We start from the raw sequence: 19,261 nt of genomic DNA, 5'->3' as shown, positions 1-19,261 counted from the left end.
CAACAATATCTTCCTAAAATAGAGATTTTAGGGGTGCCTAGGTGGCTCAGTTGATTAAGCATCTGCCTTCTGCTCAGGTCGTGATCTCAGAGTCCTGGGATCAAGCCCCAGGTCAGCCTCCCTGCTGGCACAGGAGCCTGCTTCTCTCCCTTTACCTTCCCCCCTCCATCACCTCCCTTGTCTTCTCTCAAAAATCTTTAAAACAAAAACAAAAACAGATATTATACTATTTATCTCCAGCTAAGAAAGTTTTCCATGGTTATCAATTAAGAGAATACGGTGGACATACTATTCAAGGCTCACAGGTGCTTTTCTAATCACCCAGTCCCTTCCTGAACAGACTGTGTACCTGCATATCCAAATCATGTACATTATCTAGAAGGTGCTTTTCTCTCTGCCAAAATCCTGTCTTAATGTCCCAGCTCAGGTGCCAGTTCTTCCCTGGAGCCTTCATCTAGTCCCCAGCTAGAAAACTAGGCCTATTGGGTTCCTATAATGTTTTGCTTATAGATCAATTAGTTCCATATTGTATATTTCCCTACAATCCCTGGTAACAGCACTGCAAATATTTTCTGGGTTAGATTCGAATTACAACACCCAGAAAACATTCTCAATTGAAAACTTAATTCTGCCTTGTTTCAAGATATCTGTATTGATGCCAAATTTCATCAAAATTGGTTTCAAAAATGGAACAGACATCTTGTAGATAAGCTCAAAATGCCAAATTGTTCAGACCAATCTCATTTTTATTCTTTTTTATTTTTATTTTTTTAAATTATTTTATTTTATTTATTTATGATAGGCACACAGTGAGAGAGAGAGGCAGAGACATAGGCAGAGGGAGAAGCAGGCTCCATGCACTGGGAGCCCGACGTGGGATTCAATCCCGGGTCTCCAGGATCACGCCCTGGGCCAAAGGCAGGCGCTAAACCGCTGCGCCACCCAGGGATCCCCCAATCTCATTTTTAAATATACCTCTTCCAGAAAGGCCAATACCTTTTCTCTCCTTCCCTTAAAACAGGAAATTTGCCAAACATCATTTAACACTTATTGTAGCCCAAGTGTACTTCTTTTCGTGCTCCAATACATATATATGAAAGGTTTACTTTGAAGAAAATTAATAGTTTATAAAAGGGGCACTGCTGATAATCTGAATTTCGAATGTTCGTTCCTCTATGTTTTAAAAAACTGCTAACTTCAAGTTCTTTCACAACTACTCTTATAGGAAGAGTAATAGTCTTAAAAGTACAAAGTTTTTCTTTAGTTTTATGGACCCAGTCACATAAAGAGGGCAGAAGGCCCTGCCAACGATCTAAACATGATTGTATTCCCCATTCCTACCTCCCATTTATGGTTTTTGAATGCTTCTGGTAATCGGTACATTTTGTGAAATTAAAAAATGCAGCAATTTCTTCTGCAGAATTCCAGTTATAAATTAGGAACCATTGGTCTGCTATGGTTCTCATAGTGGATTCCTGGAGCAGCAGCATCACTAGGATCTTGAAAAGATGTCATAATCAGGCCACGTCCCACACCTACCTTCTAAATCAGAAACTCTGGGGTTGGAGCCCAGCAAAATCTTTTTAAACATACCATCCAAGCTGATTCTGTTGCACATTAATCTTCAAGAGCCACTAGTCTACAACAGTGACTGAAGAGAAAGGGGTACGTGGATCCAACACCCAGAGCTCCGAATAGCCTGCAAATGTGTGGAAATGCTATGTTCACCAGCCACTGCTACTGCTAGAAGTGATGGGCTGGAAGAGGCTTAGCATCTAGGGCAAGGGATCCCAAAGAACTCCCTAACAACAGTTCCCTCCATGGCTTCCCTGGAGATCCCCAAGGCCTGACCAGTCAGTTGAAGAATTCCCAGTAAGAGGGGCAGTGAGAATCCATTCATTATTCACAAATACCCAGAGAATCCTACAGAGGCCTTGCTAGAGTCTAGGACCAGAGTACTACTGCAGTCCCTGTGTCCATGGAGCTTACCCTACACATGCTCTACTCAGCAGCTCTGATGCGGAAGTACTGCTGCTCCAATCTGAATACCTGGAGGAAATAAGGTCTTTCAGCTCTCCACCAAAACACTACTAATCTAGAACTTTCCCAGTACTACATTTGTTCACTGGTTCTAGTTTGTTTCCCTGCCTGAGTTCAAAGGGCTAAGCATCCACATGTTGGCTGTGTTTGACCATAGCTCAGTTTTCTTGTGATGATAGGCCAGGAGAGAAACCTGATTACCTAGAGATGTACAGTCATATCCTACCTCAACCTTACTAGGAAACCAGAGAAGCAAGGTAGCAGTCAAAACCTCTTTAGCTCCACCCTTCTTCTGAGACCTTAAATCCCAGCATGTATTGCTCCTGGCAGGGAGGACAAACAAAATGACCAACTCAAAACACAGAGACCTGATCTTTTTAACACTTAAGTCAGACATTTCTTACTCTCTTTTAAGTAACCCTTATACCAAATGTGGGGCTCAAACTCCTGACCCTGTGATCAAGAATCCCATGCTTTACAAACTGAGCCGGCCTGGTGTCCCAATTTCTTGGTGAATTCTTAGGTATCTGCTCAGTGGTAATTACTAAGCATCATTTGTGTGCCACGCAATATGCCAGACATGGGGTGGGGAGGGCACCATAATAAACAAGATGCAGTTCTGGCCCCTCGGGGGCCCACAGTCTAGTGGGGGAGATTGATTGCCAGGTGAGCAGGCAATCATAACACAGAGTGGTCAGTGCTAGATGCAACAGAAGCAAAAGAACTACGACTAGCTTGGGTGAGCCGCACTGGGGGGCAGGCACGGGATTCAAGTGAGACAGGCTAGAGTTTGAGGGGGTTTTCACTTGCCCCCAGCTTTGCTTCACTCTTGTTCCTAGTACCGTTTCTATTATTCTCTTAGTAATCTCTTTGTGAAGAACAGTCTTAGAGTCTCAAGGAGGAAATACTGATTACCACATGATCGCAGGCAGTGCTATCGCAAGATTCTAGTGTATGAATGAATAATAAGTGTGTCTACCTAGTAACGGGACTTGTGCAAGATAAAACAGCTAAGACTTAGTTTTTAACCAAATGCCCTGAGTGCTCCTTTCTTACAATGGAACAAGGAAAACTTGATTATGGTTCACAGGATTATACAGATAGCTTTTCTGTTAACAGTGTGGAGACATGCCTTACTGTTTTTCAGTCTATTTCAAGTGATGTCAGTATATGGCTTAATTCTTTTAAAGTCCCTTTTCCTTAATAAATTTCCAGTTTTCATAGTCCGTGAAAATACCCAAACACTTCAAGAATTAATTGTTCTATTTGTGGATATCTGACATGATGTGCCACCTCTGCCTCAGTGAAAATGTCTGCTGTTGAAGGCTGGCTTTTGCAGCCTCATGCACTCCCTTTGGAAGCTTACCATTTTAACCAAACGTAGGGCAGAACTCTTGTTACCTTTGCAGGATTTACTGGGGAAACATCCCTTAGAAGCTTGATGTTTAAACGTTGATTTCTAAATGCTCACCTGGAACAGCGTGTTTGGCCCTTGCAACCGGGCAGGACTCAGTGGAGCAACGGGACTAAGGCTGCTCCAGAAATGTATGCTGGATAGCAGTGGACTCGGGGTCAGGAGCAATCCATTTGGTGTCTGGGAAAGAAAGCACACACACAGATTGTGATAAAGGTGTCACCTGACTCTGGCCCTGATCAGCAGTGTGGCCAGGCACACTAGCCATGAACCAAGAAACAAGCCTTCCCGTTTTAGGAAAATCTGACAACTACGTTATTTCTGCAAGGCTGCACACAGTTGAATTTTCTTCAGTGCTATTGTATTAGCAATTTCATAAAGGAGAAGAGTATGGACGAGTTACCTTCCCTAAACAGTCTAGTTATAAGACTCAAGTTCAGAGCAACTTTTGTCCAGATGGTTTCTTCAATTTGTTTCCGTTCCCACATTAAACAAGATCTAGTGTATACAAAATGAGATTCCATGAAGGGGCTTTATTAATTTTTTTAATCTATATTTTCCTACAGTGGACATCCATTACAAACACATTTTTAAAAGGGCCTCTCAAGCTTCACTTTTGTGGGTATCATTGGCCCTTTAAGATTTTAGGATCTGTTGTTAAAATACCCTGTTAGCAGCTTCTTCAAAAGTTCTGAACTGGGTTTTCCAGATTGCACTCCGGATGTGGGGCTGATGAGAATTCATCTCCCTGGCAATGATTTGGAAGAGGAAAAAATTCTTTGTTAGATTGCGTGTAAAGCCAAAACTGTGGGGTTTCCCAGGAGAGCGCCAAGGACTGCCTTTGCTTGCACACACACAGCAGGGGTCCTGGCCTGCAAGCTAGCTAGAGCACAGAAGAAACAACTCGCTCCAGCTGGTATGTCTGCATGGCTTTTATTCTCAGCTGAGGCAAACTCCCTGGCCCATGGTGGTTTTGCACCTTTGCTGACTAGAAAGAGCCCCCTCAGTGGTTTTGTGATGTCAATAAGGTGCTTTGTGTAAGAAGAACCACAGCACAGGCGCCAGCATTGCAGATTGCATCACATTGGATGCTGAAGTGTTATTTTTTCCTAGAATTGGCCTCAGCAGCTTCGTTAATTATCGAGAACTCTTGGCATAAACCTAAGTTGAAAGGTCCGCTCTGTTCAGCGAAAAGGAGACAAACATCCAAAGGTTCTCAAACTGTGAAGGTGCTGAAAGGTAAACTGATTTATACCAAGTCATTTGAGTCGTTGGTTCCACAGCATTTCCTACACATGAAATGACCTGTGGGGTTACTAGGATAAATACATGTTTTGGATAAGCTTCCCACTTCTAATCCAAGGCAGTTTCACAAAGATACCGGGCCATCTGGGCTGATGACTACGACCTAATGGTTCAGCACGGGCTCTGTCAGGGTTCCGACCTCAGGACCACCACTCCTGACCTGCGTAACCTCTCTATCCCTCGGTTTCCAAAGCTAAAAAATGGGGAGGAAAAAGACACCTACGATACAGGATTGCTGGGAAGATGAAATAAGCTCTTCATACGTGCCCGGCACAGAGCAAATGCTCCAGAAGTGTTCATTACAAGTGTACCCGGCCTCCTTAGTGAATCTCATGTGTTCATGGGAGAAATCCTCAATGTCTAACCCAGAAGTACTCAGCATTCTGAGACCAGTCAGGTCAGTCGGTACCGTCAAGGCTCCTCTCGTTCATATTAGGCTCAAGTCCACAAGCCCAGGTCATGAGAGAACTACCGTGTTTGCACATTACTCCGGAATCAGATTCTAACCACAGCACGCCACATTAACATTCAAAAACCAGGGTGTTCAGGGTCTCCCACTTTACCTGCCAACGGGGAGGTCCCAAAGCTCTTAAGAGACCTAAGTCTTAAAAAAAAAAAAAAAAAAGAGACCTAAGTCTTCTAGACTACAAAACATCTTTCTCTTATTCATGGCCATAAATAAACATCCCCTCCTTTTTCATCCTGTGAGCAATACATGAAGTGTAGAATTTTTATTTTAGTCTAAAATATGTACCCAGGTCTGGATGTGAGATGTTTGCACATCTGTTTCTAAGGGATACAGGATGTACTCAGAATACAGTAGTCCTCTGTTTTGCATGTTTAATACATTTGGAATATCTTTTATAATATATGCAAATAAATACTGTGAAGTGATTTCATTCGCTCTCCTCCCTCCCGTCTCTGTTCTCCCTGAAGATCCTGTGGCTGTAAAGAAAACTATTTGGTTGCTCTGTTAAGGAATGTCCCTATTCATGCCCACCCTGGGTAGTCCGCAGTAAAGTGTGTTTTCAGGGCCTCTTTCCGCAAGCTCCTAGAGTCAGGCAAGGGGGGCTGAGCCTAAGGGCTGGAGGCTAAAGAAAGAAGCCACAAGCAAAATGCATGCTTCCTCTGCCTTCACCAAAAAATATTTTAGCAAATGGGCCGTTTTGAACGGCAGACCGGGAGTTCCTGATCATCAGCTGCAGGGAAAGGAGATGCCCTAGGACCCGAGGCAAAGGACAGTGATGTTCAAGGGGAAAGACCTTCCGACCAGGATCTCATTTCATCCCTTTCAACTCAGATCTTCCACACAATACAGAGTTGCCTACAAAGCTGCCTGTTTGAGCTAAACCTGGTGAGCTGGCATTGCCCAGACATGCCCCTCCGAGTGCCCTGGTTCATGGCCCTCTGCCTCGGCCAGGCCCTCAGACCCCCTCCTCCTCCCTCCTCTGCCTACCTCTGCCCATCAAAACTTGACCTCCTCAAAGGAGACTCCTCTGCTTTTCTCTCAAAATATGACATTTCTCTTCTTCCTAAATCTTTATCACACTTTATAACCATTTTTTTCCTTCACATTTTCTGCCTCCTAGCATGGTAATTTGCATATTCTTATTATACCTCTTTCTGTCACCTTTAAGGTACCTTGCTCATCTTTATTCCTCCTACAGTATCAAGTTTCTAAATACGTGATGAGTTGAAGCAAGCTGGGGCTCTAGGTACATTCCCTCACATGTCACCTGTTGGACGTGTCCACTTGGAATGCCCCACATGTTCAAACTGGAACTTCTCCCTTTCTTTCCAAATCTAGGGTTTCTTACGACCCCTCCATTTCTATCAACAATACCACCTGTTTGTCCACTCGAGAAATACTGGCTGAGTGCATGGTATCGGGTGCCAGAAATACAATGATCAAACAAGACATGATCCCTGGACTCACAGCCCTGTCTCCAACCCAGCATCCTAGTCCCTGAGATGCAGAATGCCTTCCCACTGCTACCACCTCTGGACACGGCCTGTGGATCCTTCTTGGAACTGACTCTCTTATGCCCCCCTCTCTTTCCATTCCTGCTACATTCACGGCCTTATCACCTTAGAAATGGCATTCAATAAATGCCACCTAAACCAGCCCACATACCTCTGGTCTCTCTTCCAATCTGTTCTGAGCACCGCCACCAAATCAGCCACCCTAAGATACTATGTTTCTTGAAATTCTTTCAGTTTCCGGGGGAAAAATTCCTTAGCCACAATTCTAGGTTCCCCGATAACCTGACATCATATGCTGCTTAATTTCTCTCTATGAACCCTCCTACTTTGCTTCTAGGTCCTGAACACTATAGGATTCCAACCTACAAGTTCTTTAGCACTCATTCCAGAACTCCCCTGCCCACCTAGCCCATACTTCCCTGGGCTAGACCTGTTCCATAGGTGATCTCATCCATTTCCATGATTTTAAGCACGCTTCCATGTTAGTGACTCCCTAACTTTATCTCCAGTCCCAAACTCCTTAGCCACAGCTCTAGCTGGATGTTTGCTCCTTCATGTCCTACAGGCTTCTCGAACTCGACATGGCCCAAAATGAACTTGTAACCAACCTTTCACCAGGAGCTTATTCTTCCTCCCAAGCTCCTCATATTCAGCTCCTGGCTCTCCCCTACCACCTTCACACTTGGTTCAGTCACCAGGTCCTGTGTCTCTCAGTCTGTCTCCTGGGACCACCTCCCACTGCCACCACCTCAGATCTAGATCCTCTTTGTCTTTCATCTGGAATATAACAGTATCCTGACTGGTTCCAGCCTCACCTCACCCCAATCTCCGTCATCAGGTTGATTTCTAAAAGAACTCTGTCATTCAGCCCCATCTCCGACCCTTTCACCTTTGGAATTTATCCTCCCCACCCCTCACTGAATTACTGTCCTGCCCCTAATATACTAAGCTATTTCACATCTTTGTAGCTTGGCTCAAGCTGCTCCTCTGCCTACAATGCCCTGCTCACCCTATGTGCCAGATGGACTGCTACTGATCCGTCAACACCTGACCCAAGTGTGAACATGCCTCCCATGAAGCCCTCTCAACATCCTTTCCCAGCCCCAGCAAAATTAATGCCTTCCTCCTTTGTATTTCTTTTGTACTGATTTGGGATAGCATATTAAACAATTTAAGGCAAGTTATGAGCTCCTAATGATCAGAGACTAACTCATGTCCGTATCCCCAGCTCCAAGCACAGCAGCTTACATGTAATATGTGCTCAGTTCTCATGAACTAAATGATCTTTGCCCTCTTCTGTTCCTGATGTGAGCTTCTCTGCACTATGTGTTTGACTCTTGCCCTGTGCTCCTGGGTGTCTGTATGCCTTTTCTTGGCTAGGTCCTATGGTCTTGAAAATAGGCACTGTATGGACTTCTGAAATTCTTGCAATGATTTGTAAATACTACTTGATAATTACCTGTTGAAAGATATTAGTAAAAATTTTTGTTTTTCTTGATTTAAAACCCCAGCAAGCTATTAGTTTCCTATCAAGTCTGAGTTCCTTATCTAGTTTTCAGGGACCTCTGCAATTTCACATCCCCCCCCCCCAAGTTATATTCCCCACATTCCTCACCTACCGGACAGCAAGCTATAAGCTCATGAGAGCAGGAACTATCTTGCCCGCCTCTGTATACCCCACAATCACTAGCAAACAGGAGGTGGTTAACAGTTATCTTCCCAATGAACAAATGAACATAGTAACCATTTACTGACTAAAAAGGATGTGCATGAGCAGCTCAACCAGAAGTACTTGCAGATTGATTTGGTAATTTGAGATAGTAGTTAAGTCTTTCTCAGGCTTTAGAAAATAAAAGAGGAAATCAGGATGTCAGTTTAATATTTTGTTGTACCAACAGACATCACAAATCTTAGTCTCTCGTGGACGCCAACAGAACCCATGACAGTGCTGTTTTGGGGTTAGAAACAAATCCTCAAACAAAAGGCAACTATCTCTGGAGGCTTCTGGAGCTGGCCAAATTCAAGTAAAATCATCGATTTTAACCCTTAGCCTCTCTCTCCTTGGGAAGCCCTGGACCATTCAGGGCTGAGGACCATGCTCTACGGTCTGCCCAAGGCCCAAGCCCTCCATTAAAGCATCCAGCTTTCCTATGCTCTCCCCTCCTCTGTTTTAGGCCCGTCTCCTGAGGTTATACCCGCACTCTCTCCCCACCTCATGTCCAGGTCCCTGCTCCCCTCAGCCCAGCCATACCACCCTCAGTCCCACTGCGCACAGCCACCCGAAATTCCTCGAGTGCAGATTCAAAACCCCAGGGCCGGCCTGAGCTGCTCGCCTGAGACCACAGCACTGGCATGGGTTCAGAGATGGTGAAACAGGCTACCCGCACCCAGAAGGCAGACACGGGAATCAGGGTTGGCCCCGGTCTGGCTTGAGGCCTCCCTGAACCTGACCAGTAAACACGAAGGAGGCCGCGGGAGGGAGATCCTCAGATGGCCCACCCTGGCCCACTTCTCCAGTTGCTTCTCTCAGCTGCTTCAGGAACCGCTGTTTCTGAGCCACTTCTTGAGCGGCCCCCAGTCACAGGATGGTTTTGTTCGATCAGATGATGCCTGAGAAACCCCTCCATGCCCGTTCGGGCCGGTACCTGAGACCGAAGCCCTCCCGGCCGGGGCGGCTCCCTCAGTACCACCAGCTCACAAGCCTGATGGACGCGGGCTCTTTGGGCCACAGTTTGGGAGCAGCCACGGAGGGGAGAACGGCCAAGAGCTGCCCTCGCTTGTTGGGCCGACTCCACGGGCGGCTGCGATCAGGGACAGCCAGGTGTTTTCCTGCCAAGGACATTTTACTGAAGAGCATGGATTCTGGAACAGACGAGCTGGGTTCAGATTTGCCTCTACCGCTGTTAGCTGTGTGCCCGAGCTGCCCCGCCTCAGCGCCTCGTGGACCTCAGGGGGCCAAAACCGCGTGGACCTGGTGGCCCGCGTGAAGAGTAACCAAAGGGGCGCGAGCGACCGGCAGGCGGGAACCCCTACGATGCCGCGGCCCTCAGGACGGTCACGGCAGGAGCCCCCGCCTCTAGGCCCCAGCATCACCCCGACGTTAACAGCGCAGGACAGCGGCTCCGAGGACGAGCATCCACGGCCCCACGCCCCGGGCCGCGGCCCGAGCCAGCACCCGCAGGGACGGGAGTCCGCCCGCCAGCGCCCGCCCCGGAGCAGCGGCTTCCCGTCGCCTTTGGAGGGAAAGGCCGCCTTCTCGTGGGCGCTCGTAACCCTGGAGAATCTCTAATCCCGCGGGCCAGCCTGCTCTCCTCTCCCTACGCGGACCCGGGTTTTCTCAGGGTAGCGCCGCTCTTCCTGGGGAGCCCGCGGGGCTGGGGGGGGGGGGAGCCTTCCCTTTCTTGCCGGAGACTGCAGGGCAGAGCAGACCCACGCCGCCGGCGGCAGTGGCAGGATCAACCTCGACCTCCTTAGCAGAAGCTAAGGGCCACTCCTCAAGTGCCCCAGAGAGGACCCCGTCATAAACATTCCCTTGAGCCCAGGGACGCCTGGGCAGCTGGGTTGGTTAAGCGTCCGCCTCTTGATCTCGGCTCAGGGTCGTGAGATCGAGCCGCACGTCAGGCTCAGCGCTCGGCGTGAAGCCTGCTTAAGATTATCTCTCTGCCCCTCCATCTCCCTCTCTCACCCCCTCTAAAAAAAAATCAATCAATCAGTCCTAAAGCCCAAATGCCTTCATGAAATGTCACTTGGCCTGCTCGACCTTCCCTGGGAAACTACTGTTTGCACCTGCTTCGATGGCCAGGGCGCATGGTCGCTTTCAGCCACTAGAAGCAGGAAACCAGTGAGGCGTCGCACCGTAGCCACTACCCTGAACCTTTTCTCCTGTGGACGCCCTGGTCTGGGGATGGAAAAGTAATTTCCCTTCACAGTCACACCGTGACTTTGGCCTGCGGGCCCTGAGATGACATTCTGCAGGACAGAGGAGGTGGCTTTGCGTGCTCTTTCCTGCCTTTCTGCTCTGCCACCGAGTCAGGGCGCCTCCCCCATGCAGGGCCGGCTCTTACCTGTGCGGTGAAGAAGGCTGGGGTGAGGGATCCCGAGGGGAGAGCTGGGCTGTTGAGGGCGATAGAGCCGATGTCGGTGCCAGATAGCACCAGCGGGGGTGCGGAGATTTCCAAGCCTTTGGGTTTTTTGGCCTTTGGGGGAAGAGATGGAGACCTGGTCTTGGAGCCCGATGACAGGTTCAAGGGCTCTAGGGAATCGGAGTCATGGCAGGCGGCCTCCAGGAAGAGGCTTCTGTGTTCAGCAGGGAGGGGCGAGCTGGGGGACAGGGACGGGGACCGAGACGAGGAGGGCGAGGCGGATGAAATGCTGGCGGCATTTGGCAACATTAAGGAGGAGACCTTGGCTGAGGCCGGCGAGGCCAGGAAGGCCTCCGAGGTGGAGGGCAGGGGCACCACGGGCCTGCTGCTGTGCTTGTCGGTTTTATTGGTCACAAACCTGATGACAGTCCTCACTTCTTCCACGGGAGGGCTGTCTTCTGGCGGCTCCTCCAGCTTTTCCGTCTTGATGGCCTTGAAGGATTCGGGTGGGTTCTGCAGGGAATTAATGGTGAAGGATGAGTACAGGCCTGAGTGGATGTATTCGTTGCGGCTTGTGCTCTTGAGGGCTGACAGCCCATGTCTGGGGGCCTCCCGGCCCTCGGAGGGCGCCTTGCAGTCGCTGTCCTGCAGCAGAAGGCTCTCCCGGCTGATCTCCACCGCGTGGGGGTCCATTTTCAGGATCTCCGGGAAAGAGACAAACTTGTACACAAACTTCTGTCCAATCACCTTTTTGATGATGTTCTGTGAACAGAAGAGGAGACAGTGAAAAGATGAGTGCAGCAGGGAGGGGGGACACACTTGTCGCCAGGGGATGGGGGCAGCATCCACTGGCAGGAGCCGCGGGAGGAGGCCTCAGCCTGGCCTGGCAGCCCTGCCGGTGGCGCCGATGATGCGTCTCCGTCGTCATCGGTGACGTAGGGTCATCGTGCCTAATAACCAACGCCGAGCGGTCACCCTTCGCCGTGCCCATACCACGTGGCCGGCCGTGCCCTGCATCATCTCACATCATCTGCACGGCGACCAATCCGAAAGGGAAGGTACCACAGCCACCTCCACGCTAGATTAGGAGACTCCCTCTGAAAACTTAAGAAAAATCAGCTGAGAGCGCTTGACTAAGGCCGGGAAGCCGCGTGGCAGGTGCGTGACACAGGCCGCCCTGGCTCAGCCGCCCCGTGGTGCTGAGGCCTTGACCTGCCTCTGGGACCTGTGAGGGTTCCACGAAATAATAACGGGAAAGCATTCTGGAAGCTGGGCCGCGTCACAGAAATGTTAAGTTATTATCAGCAGCCACCACAATGTTTTCTTAAGTCGTGAAACCTTTTCTCCCCCTTTTTAATTTTCTGCCAAGAAAGCCACTGGAGGGAAAAACAACTTGTCTCCTTTTAAGATTTACATCACTCCTGCAGGATTTTTGGTTGCTGGTATCGAACTCTGGCTCTTCAGGCTATGGCCCCAGCCCTCACACGGTAGGACAGAAATGAACACCACTAATCACTGCAAAAGTTTCCGAACCCCTTTGGGAGAATGGACTTCGTATGAAAGACTGTCAACTGTCCCTGAGGTTGGTTTCATCGGAACATCAGCAAGTATCTATCAGATGTTTGTGGGGTACAAAGGAGGTAGTGGCGGCGCCATCCTATGGGGAAGGGACTTGGGATGTTTCCTTGCAAACAGACCTGGGTATCAGTGTAAAGAAAAACAAAAACAAAAAAAGTCATTTAGGGGAGAACTTTAGAACCCCTGTTGGGCACTTACTGCATACCTGGTGTTGTGCGCCAGCTCTGACCTGTTCTCATACTCACCCGTCCTGGAGGGTGGGGGACATCACCTACCACCTGAGCTCAGCAAGCTCAGAGATGGGGACTGAGCATCAAGAACCACCAAGATGTTCTCATTCTGAAGCTTTTTCAGATTTCCACAAAAAATTTAGGTGGAGAGTGCCGAAGAACCCCTTAGTTGGGGTGAAATTTCAAAATGGAAACGCAACTGACACGTCACACCGCATCAGTTTTCAGGCGTTCCGCGTAAGATCACAAGTCGAGTTAACATCCGTCACCGCGCCTAGTTTAACATTTTCCCCCTTGTGATGAGTACTTTTAGGCTCTACGACTCTCTTAGCAACTCTCCAATATACCACAGAGGCTAAATGTAATTAAATTTTGATGTTCCTTTTGTGATCGTGGTTCGGCTCATAAACCTAAGTATATTATGTTTTTACCTCCCCCTTGTTACCTTACAGCATGCCCACGTGCATGCTTCCTCCTTAAACAGATCATCAAATCCCAGAGGTGACTTTACCCAGCAGTCAGGAGGGGAGGGCACGGTTACTATGCCCCTGAGGTTTCTGAGCAGGAGTCCCTCAGGAGAGACACACGACGTCCCCATCCAGCACCAGAAATCCCAGTACTGCAAATCCTGGAGAACCTTCGCTCAGCACCAGCCTATGGGAGGCTCCCACCCCTGAGCACGTTAGGTGCAACACTGAACAGTTGTAGGGCCCGGCATCCTGGTGCTGGGGCCCGCGATTTAACCCACTGAGTGCCATTTACCCCCACCTGACCACAACTGCACACTCATCACTAGCAAAGCCAAAAACCGCTTACAAACCTTCAGAGGAATCTGAGAAACTCAGGAGTTCCACCTCAGCCTCCTTGGCAGCCTCTGTGGGCACCCACCGGGCGTGGATAGACAACAGGCCTGGGGGAAGTCCACTCCTGGCACAACAGGGCTAAATAAAGGGTCACTGGTGCCGCCCCACTCAGGGCAGGGTCTTAGTCATATTTCTGGTTTTCGTTAATATTTCTCTCTCTAGGTAAAAACCTTATTTTGTCTTCAGCCAGTTTGGACATCTATCAAAACGGACTGAATGATTAGATCAATAAATAATTAAGAAGTAAATGATAAAATTCATTATTATAAATTTATAAAAAGTACAAGTTTTTAATTTTCATAAATTTGTAAATAAGTAAAAATTGAAAAATAAATAATTACACAGAAGAAAAGTGAAACTGTATGGTCTCAATCATTTCTCCAGGCACTTCTTGTAAAGTTTCTTTTCTTTTTAAAGATTTTATTTATTTGACAGAGAGAGAGCACAGGCAGGAGGAGCAGCAGGCAGAGGGAGAGGGAGAAGCAGGCTCCCTGCTGAGTGGGATCCCAGGACCCTGGGATCATGACCTGAGCCAAAGACCCCATAAAGTTTCTTTTAAAACCTCTAATTTTAACCTTTAATTTTATTTTGGGTATTCAGAATATAATGTCCAAGCAGGGGCTATATGCATAAGCAAACCAAGGAGTAATTTGGGGCTGTGATAAAAATAACAAAAAGGCCCCTCCCTCCTGAAAAAGTGACTGGGAATTGAAAAGTAGTCTCAAAGAGCAGGGCTTTGATGTGTTCACATAAAGAAGGGGCGCCTGGGTGCCTTGAGCAGTGGATTTCTGCTCAGGTCATGATCTCAGGGCCGTGAGATCAAGCCTCGCATCAGGCTCCACACTCCACTTGGACTCTGCCTCTCCCTCTCCCTCCACTCCTCCCCTGGCTCACCTGTGTGCTCTCGCTCTCTCAAATAAGTAAATAAATAAAATCTTAAAAAAAAAAAAAAAAAGAACACGAGGAAGAACTCACATGACTATCAACTGACAGATGAACAAAATATGGTATATTCAAACCATAGGCTATCATCCAGCCATAAAAAGGAAGGACATACAGACACATGCAACTGCGTGGATGCAACTTGAATGCCTTGTGTTAAGTGAAAGAAAGGCCATGTACGTGACTGATTCCATTTCTATAAAATGTCCAGAATAGACAAACCTATAGAGACAAAAGAGTCATTTCCTAGGATTTGGAGGTGCTATGGGAGGATGACACTAAAAAGTAAGGGTTTGGGAGGAAGGGTAGGAAAATGTCCTAAAATTTACTGTGGTTTTGGATGCACCACTCTGGAAATATACTCAAAGCCACTAATTGTGTACCTCCCATGAGTCAATGGGATGGTCTGTGAATTATACCTCAATGAAGCTGTTTAAAAAAAAAAAAAAAAAAAAAAGAACATGAGGAATCTTCTTCCTCCCCCAGCTTTACTGAGATAATTGACATATAACATCGTGAAGTTTGGGCCGCCTGGGTGGCTCAGTGATTGAGCGTCTGCCTTTGGCTCGACATGATCCCAGGGTCTTGGGATCGAGTCCTGCCTCGGGCTCCCCATGGGGAGCCTGTTTCTCCCTCTGCCTGTCTCTCTGCTTCTCTCTGTGTGTCTTTCATGAATAAATAAAATATTTAAAACAAAACATCATTAGTTTAAGATGTACAATATGAAGATTTGATGCATGTGTACACTGTGAAATATTTACCACCATAAGATTATCACCTCATGTAATTATGATTTGGCGGCGGCGGTGGCGGCCCCATTTACGGTCTACTCTCTCGGCAGCTGACGAGTGCACAGTACGGTATCGTTAACACAGTCACTGTCCATGCCTCGCCTCTCCAGGACGGACTCATTCTGTGGCTGGAAGTTCCTACCTTCGGCCAGCACCTCCTCATTTCCCTGCCCCTCAGCCCCCCGCAACCACCACTCTATCCTCTCTGTAGGAGTTCTGCTTTTTTATTTATTTCTTAAGATTTTACTTCTTTATTCATAAGAGACACACAGAAAGAGGCAGAGACACAGGCAGAGGGAGAAGCAGGCTCCTCGCGGGGAGCCCAAGGCGGGACTCGATCCCGGAACCCCGGGATCACACCCTGGGCTGAAGGCAGCCGCTCAACCGCGAAAGTCCGCGTCCCAGGTGCCCCAGATTTCTGCTTTTCTAGATCCCACACATAAGAGAAATCATTCAGTGTTCATCTTTCCCTTATTGCACTTTGCAGAAGGCTCTCAGGGTCTACCCGACGTGCTTGCGGGCCTCAGTGGAGGGCGCGGGTGGCGAGGCCACAAGCCTCCTCCGGGTACACCGGGGCCTCGGCCACGGACCTCGCGCTCGGCTTCGGCCGGGGGGCCTGGCAGGGCTTTCTGGGGACAGGTCCCAGGGCCGGGGATGGAGAGGACTCCGGGAGCTGACCGCGAGGAGGAAGGAGCCTTTGGAAAGAACCGGGCCGGGCCCTGCTGGTGTGGTCCAGCAGGAGAAATGGGGCAGATGTGGCTCCCTGGACAAGCTGGACCCCCCGGGACCGAGGCTAGGCATAGAGGGGGTACAAGGTGCCAGGCAGACCCCGGTCTCCGTGTCCCTGAGGGCAGGTTCCCTCCCAGGTCTGCCCCTCCGGGGGCTCGCGGAGGACACCCAGGTAGTAGCTGCTGAGCACGTGTCACGGCTCAGGCTGTGGCCCAAGAACCCGACCACCGTTCCCTCACTTAATGCTCTGAGAGGCGGGAACTAGCACGATCGGCGCCTGGGAGCCAGGCAGACTGAGGCGCGGAGGGCGCACGTCCCCTGCGGCCACAAGCTGGCACGGGCGGCCTGGTCCCAGGGCCCCGCCGGGATGGAGGGGCCGCCCAGGCACACGAGCGTCGGGCCAGGCTCTCTCCATGAAAGGCGACCAAGCATTTACAGAAAGTCCGCGTCTTCACCCCTTCCTCCCAGCCCCGCAACGGTGTGTCGCTTCCGGTCACCTGGTGGCCTGACCCCTGCTGCGTGCGTCCTCGAGCTCAGGGACTTCGCCAGCGAGGCTTCTGACAACAGCTGCGCACGTCTGCCTCCCTCCACATGCGGGCTCGGTCTCCCTATTCGTCCTGTCCCACCACGAGTGTGTCACTCCCAGGGCGGCCTCCTGGGACACCTCGCCAAGGGTCCCGGCAGCAGGGACGGGGGCTCCCGAGGGAGAACCCGGCGACACCTCAGCTGGGGCCCACGCTGCCACCTCCAGGCTGGCGCCCGGGGATCGCAGGGGCCCAAGGGCCGGGGGGGCACCTCTCCCCCCACTCAGGGCTGCCGGTTACCCGGACAGGTTGCAGGCTTTACCGGTGAAAACAGGGGTGCCCGCAGGTGTGCGTACAGCTGTGTGCACACACCCGGCTCCTTCTCGGGTCGCGGGGCAGAAACATGGGGCCCTTGTTACTGCCGCCACGGAGCGGTGCACCCGGAGCGGGTCTCCTGGGTACAGGAGCCCTCGACCCGCAGGGCCGGGCAACGGAGGGCTGCTCGGGGAACGCCATTTACCTCCTGGGTGCCCACGTTGTCTGGGTACCCCAGGCGAGCTGCGTGTCTGCAGGACCCTCACCGTGAAGAGCCCCGACCCATGCGGGAGAGCCGAGGCTCGGCCGGAGACGCTGTCCTCCTGGCCCCAGGCCGGCGCGGCTCCACCTGAATGCGTCCCGGGGCATAACTGCGTGCGCTCCCTTGTTGGCGCTGCCAAGCCGGAAACCCCGGACGGCCCGACGGCCAGAGGCAGAAGCCTACAACCCCCTCCTCCCGGGAGGGCTTAACAGCCTGGATTTCCCTTGTCCGCACACGGACTCCGCAAAATCGGTGCTGCGTGCCTTGGCTCTGCCCTGGCACCCCAATTTTGAGGTAAGGTCACGCACTGGACTTCCCAGCGCTCAGGCTTCTCCGCAGGCTGCTCCCGGGCCCGGCAGGAGCCCCCGGCCGGCTGGATAGGCGCCCTCGCCTTCCCCCCACGTGAGGCCTTCCAGGGACTGCAGGACTCCTGCCCTCCGATTTCGCAACTCCCCTTTCTGGTTCTCAGAACTGAGAAACGTCAGGAAAGGTGGTGGAGGAGCGCCTTCCTCACGGCCCAACCCATTCCCCACCCAGCGGCCGCGGCAGGGGCAGCGCAGGGCTGCAGAGGACAGGGTGGTGCAGACCCTTCCATAAATACCCACTTGACTCTGTCACGAAGGCTGCCACTGGGATTAGGAGGGGTGGTTCTAGAGCCAACTGCCTGAGTTCCACTGCCACTCCTATCTCTGGGCGGCCACGTGCCTCAGTTTCCCCATCTATGAAATGGGGACTGGTCTACCACCTGCCTCATGGGATTGAATGAGGTAATCCATATAAAGCTTACAGCAGCATACCTGAGACAGCCACACATGACGAGCCCACAATACACAACAGTATTATTATTATTATTATTATTATTATTATTATTACTACTACTACTACTACTGCTGCTGCTACTACTTTTATCATCCCATCTAAGCAAAAACAAAACCACACACAAAATCCACTCTCTAGGGGCACCTGGGTGGCTCAGTGGCTGAGCATCTGCTTTCAGCTCAGGCCGTGATCCCTTCCTGGGATCGAGTCCCGCATCAGGGTCCCCACAGGGAGCCTGCTTCTCCCTCTGCCTCCATGTCTGCCTCTCTCTGTGTGTCTCTCATGAATAAATAAAATCTTTAAAAAAAATCCACCCTCTAGCCACTCCAGGGACAAATGAGTAGTCAACATCAAACCTCCTAGAGACTGTGCGTATCTCCCCTTCTGTGTCCACAGTCCTGGGTACCAGGCTGGGGCGTATGGCAGACAGAATCACATCTGGTTTATATATCTCGACCAACAGGGGAAACATGATGTTTTATTTAGTTGGGTTCAGACAAAAAATAGACACCAGGCGTTCAGTATATCACGCCTCGCATGGCAATGCCTGCCATGTGCCTCGAAGGACACCTCGCACACTCCGATTAATTCAGGGCTCGGGGAGTGGGGGACCAGCCCCGGGGGCAGCAGACATGAAATCTGGGTGTCCCGCCCAGAAGGCCACAGTGGCTTTGGCAGGAAGGCGGCAGGTGCAGGGGACACTACCCAGACCCCCAGCTGATCCCCTCCACTCCCCCTGGCCTCGCAGGGCAGGAGGGAAGCAGGCAACGCAGGCTGCTGGCCCTGGGCTCCTGTCACCGAGATCCCCAGGCAGGGGAGGAAGGATGGACCTGCTTTGAGCACATTTGTCTCACCACAGTAGAGACCCTAACGTGAAAGGAACCTGTGGCCAGAAGGAGCCAAGGAAAGAAGCCAATGTTTCTGAGCGCCTACAGTGTGCTATGCTTGCACAGCCACCTGCAGGCAAGATGAGCTCTGGGAACCCATTCTAAAGATGAAGAAGTCAAGGCTGCTGATGGGGAGGTTAGATCTAATTTCCTGTCCCACGGGGTTGGTTACATAAAGGGAGGGCCTTACAGTGGAAGACCACGTAGCTATTTTAGAGGACAATATATCGCTAACATTGCCCTATGCCTTAAAAAGAACATCACCTGTACTCATGGAATGCTTCTGTTATTTTAGCAGAATAACTATATATGTATAATATATATAATATATATTAAATAAAAGAAGAAAAAGTTAATCTCCAAAGATGTATAATAAAACTTAAAGGTGGTAGGATTGCCAGTGATTGGTAATATTTCTTTTCACTGTCTGCATCTTCACATTAAATAGCGTGCATTTAATATGCACTGGTTGTCAAAATAAGCCCCCTGCCCCACTT

At 50.1% G+C, this 19,261-nt stretch overlaps 1 protein-coding gene across 2 annotated transcripts in view; it reads right to left on the bottom strand.

Annotated features, from left to right (window-relative positions):
- Positions 1–19,261, bottom strand: part of ELK3 (ETS transcription factor ELK3) — a 64,362-nt gene that overhangs the window by 4,912 nt on the left and 40,189 nt on the right. Inside the window, exons 3-5 of one of the 2 annotated variants that reach the window (XM_072773176.1) lie at positions 10,807–11,586; positions 3,512–3,634; positions 1,990–2,049 (exon numbers count right to left, since the gene is read on the bottom strand). In XM_072773176.1, coding sequence (XP_072629277.1) covers positions 2,002–2,049; positions 3,512–3,634; positions 10,807–11,586 — 951 coding nt within the window. In that variant the 3' untranslated portion in view covers positions 1,990–2,001. The remainder of the gene's footprint in view (positions 1–1,989; positions 2,050–3,511; positions 3,635–10,806; positions 11,587–19,261) is intronic. The other variant, XM_072773175.1, reaches the window with a different exon arrangement.

The sequence above is a fragment of the Canis lupus genome, chromosome 13 (genome assembly GCF_048164855.1).
Source record: "Canis lupus baileyi chromosome 13, mCanLup2.hap1, whole genome shotgun sequence".
In the NCBI taxonomy this organism is placed as follows: domain Eukaryota; kingdom Metazoa; phylum Chordata; class Mammalia; order Carnivora; family Canidae; genus Canis; species Canis lupus.
This window is presented reverse-complemented; position numbering and strand designations above follow the sequence as displayed.